General features: G+C 36.6%; 1 protein-coding gene across 4 annotated transcripts in view; it reads left to right on the top strand.

Annotated features, from left to right (window-relative positions):
- The window catches only part of ZNF345 (zinc finger protein 345), a 31,141-nt gene extending 23,991 nt beyond the window's left edge, over window positions 1-7,150 (top strand). For all 4 annotated transcript variants that reach the window (XM_058426318.1, XM_032173145.2, XM_032173144.2 and 1 more), the window contains exon 3: window positions 4,011-7,150. In XM_058426318.1, coding sequence (XP_058282301.1) covers window positions 4,090-5,556 — 1,467 coding nt within the window. In that variant the 5' untranslated portion in view covers window positions 4,011-4,089 and the 3' untranslated portion in view covers window positions 5,557-7,150. The remainder of the gene's footprint in view (window positions 1-4,010) is intronic.
- Window positions 7,151-16,952: the final 9,802 nt, after the last annotated feature.

Below are 16,952 nucleotides of genomic sequence, written 5' to 3'. Positions count from 1 at the left end.
CAAATCTTTCTGTTAAACAGGTATATATTTTTTCCCTTTATAATTAATAAATAATCTGTAGAGTGATACTGTGAGATCAAGTGAATATCTTTTTCTGCAGCACAATTCATTATCCAGTTTTAGAATCCATTGAGGATCCTTACCTGAATCTTTTATCCTATTGATGATTTTAAAATGGTGATTTTCAGGTTCCTCCATTTCTTCTAGCACACTTTGTAGATTCTTAGCAAACTTCTAAAAATGATTTCTTCTCAGTAGACGTTGGACTTTGTTGCTTGACCTCCCATATTTTCCTATTTTCCATTTCTGTATCTTTTTTGTATGGATTTTAAAGATATTTTATTATTTACTTTTGAATGATTTGTTTTTATTCTGACTTTATATTTTCATTTTCTATGAATACTTTTTTTCACTTAATATTTCTTTCATATTATTCTATTTTTGTATCATGTGGAGTAGCTTCTCACATCCTTATGAGAATATACATTGTGACTTTTGAGGTTTTCTTTGTTCTCCTATATAGTCTGTCTTCTGAGTTCCTTTGGTTGCTTTGTTTACTGTCTTTTATCTTACAGGCTTTTCTCAAATATCTAATATTTGCCTATTTTTTGTTTCTGTTGTTTTTGTATATATTTAAGATATACAACATGAGGTTTTGATACATATTATGAAATGGTGACTGTAGTCTAGCAAATTAACATGTTCATCATCCACATAATTACACTTTTTGTGTGTGTGTGGCAAGAGCATCTAAAAATCTACCCTCATCAAAAATCTCAAATACAATACAATGTCATTAACTATAGTCCTCATGTTGTACATTGGATCTCTAGACTTATTCATTCTACATGTCTGAAACTTTGTATCCTTTGACCTGCATCTCCCCATTTTCTCCCTGACAGTCCCTGGTGACTACCATTTTGTATGCTATTTCTGTACTTTTTTTTTTTTTTACATTCTACATATAAGTGAAATCATGTAGTATTTCTCTTCCTTTGTCTCCCTTATTTCACATAGCATAACGTCCTCCAGTTTCATGTCTGCTTTGTCCAATGGCAGGATCTCTTTCATTTTCAGTGGTGAATAATATTCGTTTATATATATCACAATTTCTTCATCTGTTCATCCATCAGTGGACACATAGGTTATTTTCATGTCTTGGCTATTGTGAATAATACTGCTTTGAGCATGTGAGTGCACATATCTTCATGAGGTGGTGATCTATTTGTAATTTAGAGTGGGCCCTAAGAAGCTGTATGCTAAATTTTTGTATGTTGATTGTTAGACTTTTATGGGTCCTTAGTTCCCTCCACTTCTTAAGTTTTTCTGGGATTCTGCAGCATAAATCATACACTTTTTTACACACAAAAAGTGTAACTATCTGTGGGTTTTCCTTACTTTTAGTTAAGATTATATCTTTTTTGATTGGTCATCGTTTATCTTACACTTTCAACTTAAAATGTTGACTGGGCGTGGTGGCTCATGACTGTCATCCCAGCACTTTGGGAGGCCAAGGCAGGTGGATCACTTGAGGTCGAGAGTTTGAGACCAGCCTGGCCAATATGGTGAAACCCCACCTCTACTAAAAATACAAAAATCAGCCAGGTGTGGTGGTGGGCACCTGCAATCCCAGCTATTTGGGAGGCTGAGGCAGGAGGATCACTTGAACCTGGGAGGCAGAGGTTGCAGTGAGCTGAGATTGCGCCATTGCATTCCAGTCTGGGTGACAAGAGTGAAACTCCGCTAAAAAAAAGGGGGTGGGTGGGGGCCAGGCCTGGTGGCTAACGCCTGTAATCCCAGCACTTTGGGAGGCTGAGGTTGGGAGTTCAAGACCAGCCTGACCAACATGGAGAAACCCTGTATTACTAAAAATACAAAATTAGCCAGGCGTGGTGGCACATGCCTGTAATCCCAGGTACTCAGGAGGCTGAGGCAGGAGAATCACTTGAACCCGGGAGGCAGAGGTTGCAGTGATCTGAGATCATGCCATTGCACTCCGGCTTGGGCAACAAGAGAGAAACTCCGTCTCAAAATAAATAAATAAATAAATAAGCTTAAAATGTTTTGTTGCTGCAGCTTCCTCTTTAATTTCCTTGTATGTGGTGGTTTTGTTCCGTTTTACAAATTCCTTTTCATTCCTTTTAGTGAGGTTTTGGAAAGCGTACGGGGATAAATGCATGTGATCCACTTGCCCTTTTTCAGAGAAATTATGTCGAACGTCTAGAGAAATCTAGTTTTTAGATGTTTATTTGTAAGGATAATACATTTTGAAAATAATTTATTATATTAGCTATTCAATAAATGCATTTAGGTTTTTTTTGCATGTATATGCAAAAAAAGTTCAAGTTGATTAAATTAATAGATGTTATCTTTGTCTTCATGAAGCTTGGCTCTATTGTAGCAGACAGAGATTAAACAAGCATTCAGACAAATATGAAAAATTTAACTGTAGGGAATGGATGTGTAAATTACCCATTATCAAAACAAAACACAAAGAAAAGAGGAAAAAAGAGCTCTGAGAAGTGATAGTAGAGTGTGCATAATTCAGATGGAACATGCAGGAAATATTTTAAAGATATATCATTTAGCAGAGACCTAAACCACTGCCAGAAACTGTCAAGGCCAAGAGTAGGGGCAGTGGATATAGGGGGACATTTCAGGCAGATGAAACCATGATGGGGATGGGTCGGTACAGTTTTGTGCATTTGAAGAACTATGAAGACCACTGTAGCTACAGCTTATTGTTGGGTGAGGGGTGCAGAGAGGGATATTAAGTTGAAGAGACAGGCAGATCACTGAGGAACTTTTAAGAGCAAGTTCATTGTGAGCAGAACAGTTCTAGGCTAAATATCACTCTGGGTGCTAAGAGTGCAAAACTGGAAATGCAGGCAGGTAGAAGAAATGCTGCTTTAGTGTCCAAGCAACAGATAATTTTGATTTGGATTAGCCAGTTGGAGATTGGAAGAACAATTTCAAGACATATTTAGACCTGCTCTAAACAGGATTGTTATGTGAGTTGTAGAAAGAGATTGGTGCTGGAATGTTTTCACTTTTTGGGGTTTGAGGTATTCACTCAGGGCCTTAGATAGTATCTTTAAATCCATTCCCTTTCCTAGCCTCTACTTTTGAGGCAAATAAGTCTCCCAAAATAATAAGCACTGCACAGTTACTTTATGCAAGTATGTAAGTAGATTTGGTGTGATCAGAATCATTCCATAATCATCAAAGATGAGGTTCAGGATATTTATATATCTTCATCTTTCTTGCAATCTTCTAGTAGTATCACATTGCCTTCTGTCTTGTCTTCCCTTTCCTCTTATGTTAAAACTAGATTCTGTTCCTCTGCTGTAGCCCTTACTGAGCTCCTTCTTCTCCCAATGTTATCATCATAGAATTTGGAGGCAAACTTATTTCTTAATTAAATGGCATAAACAAACCACATTCTAACCACAGATGAATCTTCCCTCTCCATAGCTCATTCCATACTCATTTAGCACATTAGTCTTTCATTTGGAAACTGCTCTTCGTGGATTATCTTTCTTTTCTGTCTCCATCAGTTTATATGCAAATTATGTTTATTACTGAAACATCCCAGATTTTCCACCCGAGGAAAAATGTAGTACTCCAAACAACCCTGATAAATGAATATGAGAATTACCCTCATTTATAAATGTTTATAGCACTAGATTCATCTCTTAAAAAATTAAGACAGGGCCAGGACATCTATATAATTACCAAGCTTTCAAAGTCTGCAGGGAACTTTTATCTAAACTACCATTTAAAAATAATCTGTTTCCTGAAAACCTCCTCCACTTTCTAGTCTGACTTTTACTCATTTTCTCTGCTTCCCTAATCTGTTTTTCAAATTGCCTAGTCATATGTGAGAACTGTATAAGCCACTCAATTTTTATGAAAATTAAATTGTAGTTAAGTCTTTCGTATCTATTATAAACGTTTAATCTCTCCCAGAACACAAAAAAATGAATGTTTGCTTTTATATTTTCTTTCAGACTATGAATCAAAGTTGAGACCAAGAAATTATTTCTGAAAAAGGATATTTATGGAATAGAATCATCCTGATGGGAGATAATGGAAAACCTTACAAAACACAGCATTGAGTGTTCAAGTTTCAGAGGTGATTGGGAATGTAAAAGCCAGTTTGAGAGAAAACAGGGATCTCAGGAAGGACATTTCAGTGAAATGATATTTACTCCTGAAGACATGCCCACTTTCAGTATCCAGCATCAGAGAATTCATACTGATGAGAAACTCCTTGAATGTAAGGAATGTGGGAAGGATTTTAGTTTTGTATCAGTCCTTATTCGACATCAGCGAATTCATACTGGTGAGAAACCTTATGAATGCAAAGAATGTGGCAAGGCCTTTGGTAGTGGTGCAAACCTTGCTTACCATCAAAGAATTCATACTGGTGAGAAGCCTTTTGAATGTAAAGAATGTGGGAAGGCCTTTGGTAGTGGCTCAAACCTTACTCACCATCAGCGAATTCATACTGGTGAGAAACCCTATGAATGTAAGGAATGTGGGAAAGCCTTTAGTTTTGGATCAGGCCTTATTCGACATCAGATCATTCACAGTGGTGAAAAGCCTTATGAATGTAAGGAATGTGGGAAGTCCTTTAGTTTTGAATCAGCCCTTATTCGGCATCACAGAATTCACACAGGTGAGAAACCTTATGAATGTATAGATTGTGGTAAAGCCTTTGGCAGTGGTTCAAACCTTACTCAACATCGGCGGATTCATACTGGTGAGAAACCTTATGAATGCAAAGCATGTGGAATGGCCTTTAGCAGTGGTTCAGCCCTTACTCGGCATCAGAGAATTCATACCGGTGAGAAACCATATATATGTAATGAATGTGGTAAGGCCTTTAGTTTTGGATCAGCCCTTACTCGACATCAAAGAATTCATACTGGTGAGAAACCTTATGTATGTAAGGAATGTGGGAAGGCTTTTAATAGTGGCTCAGATCTCACTCAACATCAGAGAATTCACACTGGTGAGAAACCCTATGAGTGTAAGGAGTGTGAGAAAGCCTTTAGAAGTGGTTCAAAACTTATTCAGCATCAAAGAATGCATACTGGTGAGAAACCTTATGAATGTAAGGAATGTGGGAAGACCTTTAGTAGTGGTTCAGACCTTACTCAACATCACAGAATTCATACTGGTGAGAAACCCTATGAATGTAAGGAATGTGGGAAGGCCTTTGGTAGTGGCTCAAAACTTATCCAACACCAGCTAATCCATACTGGTGAAAGACCCTATGAATGTAAAGAATGTGGAAAGTCCTTTAGTAGTGGTTCAGCTCTTAATCGGCACCAGAGAATACACACTGGTGAGAAACCCTATGAATGTAGGGAGTGTGGGAAGGCTTTTTATAGTGGCTCAAGCCTTACTCAGCATCAGAGAATTCACACAGGTGAGAAACCTTATGAATGTAAGAACTGTGGGAAGGCTTATGGGAGGGGTTCAGAGTTTCAGCAACATAAGAAAAGTCATAATGGTAAGAAACTCTGTGAATTGGAAACTATAAATTGAAATTATGTGCTGAAGGAAGGACTCTAAACATATGACATAAGAAAATTCATAGTGGTGAAAATCTCTACAGATAGAACTAAGGTACAAATGCCTTACTTATGCTTCACAGGTTAGTCAGTCTAAGAACATTTATACAGGAAAAAAATCACCCCAAATAAAATAAATATTTGAAGATCCTTATCTATATTCATTCCTTCATTACTTTTGGAAAATTCTTACTTGTGAATGTTAAAAATGAAAAAAAATCGTTTATTGTATTTTGCCTCAATTTTAAACATTGGAAAACTCATTTCTGGGTTAATCCTACTATATTTTTTCAATGGTCTTTGTTTTTGTATTATACAGAATTACTGATTCATCGAAAAATTATTTTATTTATTGCAAGTCTAAATTTATCCTTTTTTTCTTTCCTGATTATCCTAACACCATTTATTCAATAACCTTGTCCATTTTCATATTGTTTTTTATTGACTATTTGATGGTAAGTTACATTTTTATTCATATAAAGCTTGGATATTAGGTCAGTGGTTTTTTTTTGTTTGTTTTTGTTTGTTTCTGTTTTTTTTTGAGACAGAGTCTCACTCTGTCGCCAGGCTGGAGTGCAGTGGTGCAATCTCGGTTCACTGCAACCTCCACCTCCCGGGTTCAAGTGATTCTCCTGCCTCAGCCTCCCGAGTAGCTGGGACTACAGGCGCCCACCACTATACCCGGCTAATTTTTTGTATTTTCATTAGAGACGGGGTTTCACCATGTTTGCCAGGATGGTCTCGATCTCTTGACCTCGTGATCCATCCACCTCGGCCTTCCGACGTGCTGGAATTACAGGCATGAGCCACCATGCCTGGCCCAGTGTTTTTTAAATTTACATATATGTATCTATGTCTCACCTTGTTTATGGTCAATAACTGTTACTTTTAAGTATCCTTTAATACCTGTACCTTTTGTTTTAGAAGATTGTTTACTTTCCTTTTATAAAATTATACTCTCCATTTTGCAAAACAGCTTTCCCTCATCATAATGTAGATAAAAAGAAAAAAAGGATATGTTTACCTGTAATCTTACCAATCATAGATAATCACTGTCAAACTTTTGGAGCAAATCCTTTAATACTATCTCTCTCATTGTTTTGGAAACAAGGTGTGACTATGCTATACTATAACCAGCCCTTAATATTTTTTGTCTGTAAGTATGTTGTTACCATTTTATTGGCTTTATAGTATTCACCTGTCTTTATCAAACCCCAATTTTGTCAAATATTAAAAGTTTTGCCATTATTAACACTTACCTTGATGGCTCCTTTTCAGTGTGTCTGATTTATTTATTTATTGTTCATTTCAGAGATAATGTGTCAATTGCTTTTGCATATAAAAGATTTTTGCATTACAGATAAAGCCGGCCTTTCCTTTGAGCAGCATTCCTGGCCTCAGTTCCTTTCCAATGTTAACCAATTTACTTATTCTTCCAGATCCTTTTATATGCATCTGTAACATACCTATGGTAATGTGGGTAGAATCAGAATACCTCAGAGCCTTATTGTGTGGATTCTAGAATTGTGCCTATCACATAATAAATGCTTAGTGAATGTTACCCATCACTATTATCTTCTCAAGCTTCATTTTTATTATTTATAGAAAAACTTTCAGCCGTGATCCATACCATACTCAACAACAAAGACCTCATAATGGAGAAAGACATTCATTTAAATGAATGTAGGGAAAGTTTGATTGACATTCATTCCTTGTTGAATAAGAATATTTGCTGCCAGGCACAGTGGCTCACACCTGTAATTTCAGTACTTTGGGAGGCCAAGGTGGGTGGATCACTTGAGGCCAGGAGCCTAGCCAACATGGTGAAACTCCATCTCTATTAAAAATACAAAAATTAGCCAGGCATGGTGGCGTGTGCCTGTAGTTCCAGCTACTCAGGAGTCTGAGGCATAAGGATTGCTTGAACCTGTGGAGGTTGCAGTGAACTAAGATTGCACCACTGAACTCCAACCTGGGTGACAGAGCAAGGCTCTGTCTCAGAAAAATAAATAAATAAATAAATAAATAAATAATTGTCCTACAGAAAAAATAATAAGATTATAAAGTGTGAGAAGACAAATACACTAAAATTTGTACCAGAGTAGAAGTAAAAAATCTATGGTAGTTTTCTCCATTGAAATCCAAATACTAATTCAGTACTCATCTGCATGATTCTTTGCTTAAAAATAAAATGCAGGCAGGCACAATAACTCTTGCCTGAAATCTCAGCACTTTGGGAGGCTGAGGCAGGAGGATTGCTGGAAGCCTGGAGTTTGAGACCAGCCTGGGTGACATAGCAAGCCCCCATCTCTACAATAAAAGTTTTAAAAATGAGCCAGGCATGGTGGCCTCCAGCTACCAGAGGCTGAGGTGGGAGGATCAGTTGAGCCCAGGAATTCAAGGCCTCAGTGCACTGTTATTGTGCTGCTGCACTCCAGCCTGGACAGCAGAATAAGACTCTGTCTCTAAAAATAAATGAATAAATTAATTAAAATCAAATACATTATTTTTTAAATAAATGGCACTGAATAGATTACATAGCAAAACCTGTGAGGACCTGTAATATACAGAGGAAATTTTATAGCTCTAAATTCATTCATTTGTTAGAATATTAAAGAAATTATAAATAAAGAAACCAAGCATATAACCCAAGAAGTTGGAGAAAGAATAACTACAACAAAAACCCTAAGGATAATGGGAAGGAAAAGTAATTTTAGAATAAAAAAAGCTAGATCAATCACAACATGCTGTTTTGAAAACAAAAATATTAGCAGTTCTCATAAATAAAGGTATATGAACATGCATGCAAAAGCGACATTACTCTAGAGACTTTACAGATTACAGGTTGAGCATGCTCAATTTGAAAATTCAAAATCTGAAATGCTCCAAATTCCAAAACTTTTTGAGCTCAACATTATGCTCAAAGATAATTTCAGGTTTTTGGATTAAGTATGCTCACCTGGTAAGTGTAATGCAAATATTCCAAAATCAAAAACACTTCTGGTCCGAAGCATTTTGAGGGATACTCAGCTTATGTTTATTACGATTACATGTACCCTTTTAATTATTTTGAAAATTAAAATGAAAATTTTATTATTATTATTATTTTTTGAGATGGAGTCTTGCTCTGTCACCCAGGCTGGAGTGCAGTGGCGCAATCTCGGCTCAAAGTGGCTTAGAAATGGGTATTATATAAGGGATATAAAGCAAAAACTGTATCTAGGAAGTCTGGGGAAAAAAACCCTGTGGCCAAAGTCTCTTTTATACCCCCCAGTCAGGTCCCTTGAGTGAATATTCTGGCATTCATTCACATTTTGCATCGGAAAGAACAAAAGATGAAAATATATCAGCATTAGTATATTTTATATTTTTTTAATTTGAGATAATTCGATTTTTTAATTTTTAAAAATATATGGAATAGGAATTATTAAAAACAGACTAACTTATGAAATCTTAAGATGCCGCATATAAGATACATCACTTTAATTATAAAACTAATTTTTAAAGTCCTGCAGATTAATCTGTTGGAGATATATATTGAAACCCACTTTCAGAGATATTAAAATGTGGGGTAAAAAGTGCATTTTAGAACTGATAAACTACTTCATCAATGATTTTAATGGTTCCTTTTCTTTAGATTTTCAAATTTGTTGATATTGGCAAACAGAATTGGCTTTCAGTTTTCAGTCTCTGTATATATATTTGTATTTCTACTCATAGTTTTATTTTTAAACCACTTTATTCCTCTAAATTGATTTGAAGGAGTCCCATTCATTTTACTTGTTTTTTTAAAAAAAACTTTATCTGTGTTTTCTTCATGTTTTTGACTATTTTTGTTTGCTTTTTCTATTTCAAAAATATATTTCACTATTTTCTTTTTATTTGTGTGTATTTGTTGAGTACATGTGCTTAGTTAATATATTTTCAGTCCCTTTTAAATTGGAAGCATTTAAGGCTACAAGATGTCCTTTGAATATTGCTATATCTGGGGCCCATAGTTTTTTTTTTCTTCTTTTTTTGAGATGGAGTCTCACTCTGTCACCAGGCTAGAGTGCAGTGGCATGATCTCGGCTCACTGCAACCTCCGCCTCCCAGGTTCAAGTGATTCTCCTGCCTCAGCCTCCTGAGTAGCTGGGACTACAGGCATGCGCCACCATGCCTGGCTAATTTTTGTATTTTTTAGTAGAGACGGGGTTTCACCATGTTGGCCAGGATGGTCTTGATCTCTTGACCTCGTGATTCGCCCACCTTGGCCTCCCAAAGTGCTGGGATTACAGGTGTGAGCCACCGCGCCTGGCCCCATAGTTTTTTAAAAATTAACTTCTAGATAATTATTATTTTAATCTTGATTTCTTTTTGATTCACTAGTTACCTAGGTGTCTCTATGTTTGTGTGTGTTTCTAAATTTTCAAAAACTTGTGAAAAAGATTCAGCATATGAAATTATAATGTGTGTGATCTGTGAAACTTCATTAAAAAGTTAAAACACTAATTTATTATTTGTGGCCAAATATATATTAGGTTTTTAATATATTTTATAGATACATGATGTGAAATAATATATATTCTCTATAAAACACAAAGTTCTATTTAATTATATTAAGCTTGGTGATTACATTATTTAAATATCCTCTGATTATTTTAATTCTGAAAAGTGGGCAGAAAATGCCCAGCTATATTATTTCAAGGTCTTCTGTTAATATAGGTGTTTTACTTTTTATGTTTGGTTGCTGTATTTTTCACTATGATGTTGAATTCCAATTTCTCTAATACTGAAAATTCTGCTTTGGCCAGTAGAGCTGCACTAGGTCTGTTGCGTGTCAGCTTGTTCTAGGTATATGTCCTTATAAACACCATATAGTTAGTGTTTTATTTTGAACCTAATTTGTTTTTGTATTTTAATTGGAGAACATCATATATCTATAGGCAGGCTTACTCAATTTCTATGAAATCATCTTTTAAAATATCTTTTTCTATTAAAGAGCAGAAAAGTAGAATTCTCAAACTGTGTTGCTCTTTCCCATGTAGCTACTCTTCATGGTCATTTAATGCATCGTTTCTCTTCATCTCTCTGTTCCCTAAAGATTGAAGTTTTCTAAGACTCAGCCTTTGACACATTTACTAATTATACTTACTTGTTCCTTGGTGATTTCACCCCCGTGGGTTTGTTTCCCTTGAACTCCACACTCACTACATTCAGTAGCCTTTTCTACACTTCTACTTGAATTCATTTTTATTTAGGTATATAAAATACTGGTGGCAATAGCATAAATCCTAAGTGTTAAACTTGATGAAGTAATATTGTACACCTATGTAAGCACTGCCCAGACTGATAAACATTTACAGCCTAAGCAGGCTTCTTTGTGCTGCTTTGCTATTAATACTCCACTGCTCAGAAATAGCCCCTCTCCTAATTTCCATAACCAGAGATAAGCTCACGTTTTTCCACTTTATGTAAATGGAATCATACGCTGAACCCTTTTTGTGTCTGGTTTCTTTTGCTCAACATTATTTCATGCAACAATAAGGATGGCTCTCTCAGACATTATAATAGATTATTCATTTTTATTTATGTAGTGTTTTATGGGAATTGCACTGAGTTAGGGAAACTGAAGTCTGAAGGAATAGTTTCCACAAGACTGCCCTCATTTCAGACACCAGCCACAAGTTCAGAGGTTCCAAGGGCTACCCATACTTCAGACCAGCTGACTACAAATTTGGGACTTGTCATGACTATCCTTGATAATTCAGTATAATAATTCACAGAACTCAAGAGAATACTATACTTATGATTACAACTTAGTTTTTAATTTTTATTTTATTATTATTTTTTTGAGATGGAGTCTTGCTCCTGTTGCCCCAGCTAGAGTGCAGTGGCACAATCTCGGCTCACTGCAGCCTCCGCCTCCTGGGTTCAAGCGATTCTCCTGCCTCAGCCTCGTGAGTAGCTGGGATTGCAGGCACCCGCCACCACGCCCAGCTAATTTTTGTACTTTTAGTAGGGACGAGGTTTCACCATGTTGGCCAGGCTGGTCTCGAACTCCTGACTTCAAGTGATCTGCCCACCTCAGCCTCCCAAAGTGCTGGGATTACAGGCGTGAGCCACCGCACCTGGCCTACGATTACAACTTTATTATAGTGAAAGGATACAAATTACAACTAGCCAGAGGAAGAGACACATAGAATGAAGTCTGAGAGGGGTCCAAAGATGAGTCTTCTGATCATCCTATCCCTATGGAGTCCTGGATGGCATTACCTCCTTCCAGCTACAATGTGTACTGATAAAATAGAGTGTTGCAATCCAGGGAAGCTCACCTTAGCCTTTGGTTCCCAGTGTTTTTCTTGGGGTTTGATAACATATTGCCCACATAGCTGACCTTTGTCTTTCTGCCCTTCTTGCTGGTTTGTCTGTTTGTCTGCCATTTCTCTTGAAGTCAAAACTGATATAGCATGTCTCAAAGCACTCATCATAAATCACATTATACTGTCAGGTGGCCATCCAAAGCTCCCAGCCAAGCCAAGACACTGTTATTGGGCAGGACATTCCAGAGGCCTAGAATACCCACAGTGGGCCTCCCAGTACCCAAGGTAAAGGCAAGACCTCTCTTTGGGTGAAGTTAATTTATCACTATACAGGAATATACTTTGACTTATTCTTTGGTTGATGGGTATCTGTATTGTTTCTACAGCTCTGGGAACCTTCTTATACGTGTCTTTATGTAGACATATTTACTCTTTTCTATTGGCAGTATACTTCAGAATGGAATTGCTGAGTCAGAGATAGGCTATATTTAGTAAATGTCAGTTTTCCAAAGTGATTGTACAAATTTACACTCCCACAAATAATCTGTAAGGGTTTCATTTGCTGTATGTCCTCTTCACACTTAGTATTGTATAGTCATTCTAATGGGACTGTACTAATGTATTAGTTACTATAGTTATATATAGAAATATATAACTATAGTTATATATAGAAATATATATTATATAAATATTATATAATTAACTTTATAATATTATATAGTTATATAGAAATATTATATAACTATTATATAGATATAGAAAGTTATATTTTCACTTCCTAATGACTAATAATGTTGAATACCTTTTCATATGCTTGCTTACTAGCTTTTTTGATATCTTGTATGCAGGGTTGGTTAGACTTTGGCCGTTTTAAATGCATATCATGTCTTTTCCTTATTGCTTTGTGTGAGTTCTTTGTGTATTTTGGATCTGATTTGTTTGCTAGATATGTATGTTGCAAATGCCTTTTGCTTTGTGGCTTGCATTTCCACTTTCTTAAAGGTATGGGTTGATGGAGTTTTTAATTTTAATTAACTCCTGTTTATCAACCTTTTTCTATATCTGGTTAGAACTTTGAGTCTTAAATGTTTGTGTGCGTGTGTGTGTGTTTCATGCCTACAAACTCATGAAGGTATCCTCTTTCTTCCCCTAGAGGCTTTATTTCACCACTCACATCTTGCCTGGGATTACAGGTGTCAGCCATCATGCCTGGCCTATGATTACAACTTTATTATAGTGAAAGGATATATATTTCAACTAGCCACAGGAAGAGACACATAGAATGAAGTCTGAGAGAAGTTTGGTGTACAGTATGAGATTTAGTGGGTCAAGTTTAATTACCAATACTCCTACGGACATCCAAGTTAATCCAGCATTAGGTATTGAAAAGTAAATTCTTTCCCCCCAGTTATATTCCAATTCTACCCACCTCTCATCACCTTTCCTGATACCATCCTGATCCTAACCATGGTTATGTTACTTAGATGTTTATAATAACCAAATTTTTCTGTTTGTGTAGCTTTCAGGGCGTTCACAACAGCATAGCCACAGTGATTTAGATGATATCACTTCTATGAAAATTTGAGCAACAAATAAAGTGGTATTGGATTATAACCCGAAGTATAAAATAAATATCCATGCATTCATACTGATATGACTATATTATCAGACAAATAACTAAATAAATGGAGAAGAGATAAATCTCCAGTACAGAATTCCAAATCATTTATGTCGATATTCTGCCCTCAGGGAAGTGGAGTATAACCCTGCCCCTTAAGTACGTGCTGTGCATAGTGACTTCCAAAGACGACTGTATGGGAAAAGGGAGAAAAGACTAAATTTACACTGGAGAAACTTGACAAACACTCCCTCACTCAGGTGATCAAGACCAACAAAAAGTCATCATGCTGATAGTATGAATCTTTGCTATCTATGAGCAAAATGGCACTTTACCTCTATGATCTTCCTCCTGCAAACAACCTCAGTCTAATCATGAGAAAAACATCAGTCAAATCTTAGCGGAGGAACATTCTACGCTATACTGACCTCCTCAAAATAGTTAAGATCATTTAAAATGAGGAAGAGGGCCGAACCCGCTGGCTCATACCTATAATCCCAGCACTTTGGGAGGCCAAGGAGGGTGGATCACCTGAGTTCAGGAGTTCGAGACCAGCCTGGCCAACATGGTGAAACCCTGTCTCTACTAAAAATACAAAAATTAGCTGGGTGTGGTGGTGGGTGCCTGTAATCCCAGCAACTCGGGAGGCTGAGGCAGGAGATTCCCTTGAACCCGGGAGGCAGAGATTGCAGGGAGCTGAGACCGCACCATTGCACTCCAGCCTGAGCAACAAGAGCAAAACTCCATCTCAAAAAACATCACCACCACCACCACCAACAAAAAAAAAAAAAAACAAGGAAGAAAGTGTCACAGCCAACAGTAACCTAAGGAGAAATGATGACTAAATGCAATGTATTCTCCTGCTTAGAATGCTGGAACAGAAAAAGGAAGAAAAGCTTAAAAACCTAAGAACATTTGGAATAAAGTGTAAGCTTTAGCTAATAATAATGTACCAATACTTGTTAATTAATTGTAACAAATGTACCATATAATGTAAGATGTTTTTAGTAGTAGGTGTAGGCTATATGGGAATTCTCTCTACTGCTTTTATAATTATTCTGTAAATCTACAAACTGTTCTAAAATAAATTATATATTTTACAATAGACAGAGAATGAAGCTGAGTATTCAAATTATTTCTAAATAGTCATTCCTGTGTATCCACGGAGCCAGATTTATCATGATTTGAGTAATGTTATTACATGGAGTCATTTACATCTATGATATTAGATCCATGTTTTACAAAAGGAACACACGTAGAGCCCAGACCACTGTTTCCTGACATGCTAGGCTAAAAGTCAAGATTCGAGACTCAGAATCATTTTGGTCCTCTTCAACATTTCACTCCATCTAATTGCACATTCTACTTGTTGGGTCTCCTGAACTCTAGAGCCAGTAACAGTGATCCTAAAGTCATTCTCATGATTTTGCCTGAGGTACAATTTAAATTCTTGGATGACTCCAAATCTGCAGAAATATTAATAGAAAGAAAAATAAGGTTATGTGTATAAGAAAAACTGTAAATTTTACTACATGTGAAAAAGATTTCTGCTTATTAAAAAATACCAGAGGCCAAAAGATTAGGAAAAGTTACTGAAACAACATATGACAAACACTAACCTTAATATACAGAGAAATATATATGTTTCTTAAATATTTAAAGAAATTTGTAATCAGTAAAGATGACCAACAACGTGATGGAGAAACAGAAGAGTTTATAGTAACATGAACATGCCTGTTAAACATTTGAACAAATGATCAGTTTCTCATAACATAGAAATCGAAATGAAATTATAAATTGTTCTCCTGTCTTGTTTGATCAAAAGTTTGATAAAACATTTAATAGTATACATATTCCAGGGCAGATGTTTCCTGTTCTATCTCCCAACACATACAGTGTTATTATCACAATATAGTGTGAAACCGTCAATGCAAAAATCTTTAATCTCTTTGCCCTGATGATATCTGTCTCTACAATATCCAGTACTCCCACATCATTCCTCAACCCAGGGCTCTAACTTCAATAAAATTTATACACCCATTTTCTGTTCCCACCTCCCACACTAAATTCTTGTGATCTTTCTACTCTGCACTCTGAAATCCACAGTAACTTATTAGCATAATGCCCCCACCTTTTAAAAAAGCATTCTTAATTTGCCTTTGTTTCTTAATTTTTAAAAATTTTTATAGGTTTAGGAAGTCACAAGGGCAGTTGTGTTACACACACATATAGTGTAGTGGGGAAAGTGTTGGCTTTTAATGTACTCATTACCTAAATAATGTACCTTGTACTAAATAGGATTTTTTTTTTCTTTGTTTTGTTTTTTTTTTGAGATGGAGTCTGGCTTTGTTGCCCCCCAGCTGGAGTGCAATGGCATAACCTCGGCTCACTGCAACCTCCACCTCCCACGTTCAAGCAATTTGCTCTGTTGCTCAGGCTGGAGTGCAATGGCACTATCTCAGCTCACTGCAACCTCCGCTTCTCAGGTTCAAGTAATTCTCCTGCCTCAGCCTCCCAAGTAGCTGGGACTACAGGTGCCTGCCACCACGCCCAGCCAATTTTTCTATTTTTAGTAGAGATGGGGTTTCGCCATGTCGGCCAGGCTGATCTCAAACTCCTGACCTCAGGTGATCTGCCCGCCTTGGCCTTGCAAAGTGCTAGGATTACAGGCGTGAGTGCCTGGCTTTTAATTCTGTGTGTGATGAATCATGTATTGAGTTGCATATGTTGAGCCATCCTTACACCCCGGAATGAAATCCACTCGACTGCGCTATTATTATCTTTTTTATGTACTGTTTGATTTGGTTTGCTAGTATTTTGCTGAAGATATTTGTGTCTATGTTCATCAGGGATATTGGCTTGTAGTTTTTTTGTGTGTTTTATCCTTGCCTGGCTTCAGTATCAGGATGATACTGGCTTTGTAGAATGAGTTAGGGGGGATTCCCTCCTATAATTTTTGGAATAGTTTCAATAGTGCTGTTACTAGTTCTTCCTTGCATGTCTAGTAGAATTCAGCTGTGAATCTGTCTGGTCCTGGGCTTTTTGTTGTTGCAAGATTTTTTTCTATTACTGATTCAATTTCAATACTCATTAGTAGTCTGTTGAGGATTCCTATTTCTCCCCTGGTTGGAAGGTTATGTGTTTCCAGGAATGTATCCACTTCCTCTAGGTTTTCTAATATGTGCATATACTTTATACTGATTTTTTATATGTCTGTGTTATCAGTTATAATATCATCTTATCATTTCTGATTGTATTTATTTGAATCCTCTTTTTTTCTTGGTTAATCTAGCTAGTGGTCTGTCAGTTTTATCTTTGCAAAGAACCAACTTTTTTTTATTGATCTTTTTTTTTTTTTTTGAGACGGAGTCTTGCTCTGTCCCCCAGGCTGGAGTGCAGTGGCGCATCTCGGCTCACTGCAAGCTCCGCCTCCCGGGTTAACGCCATTCT

Source organism: Hylobates moloch, unplaced genomic scaffold (genome assembly GCF_009828535.3).
Source record: "Hylobates moloch isolate HMO894 unplaced genomic scaffold, HMol_V3 SCAFFOLD_13, whole genome shotgun sequence".
NCBI classification, from domain to species: Eukaryota; Metazoa; Chordata; class Mammalia; order Primates; family Hylobatidae; genus Hylobates; species Hylobates moloch.
Note: the sequence above shows the minus strand (reverse complement) of the source record. Positions and strands in the feature narration are given on the sequence as shown.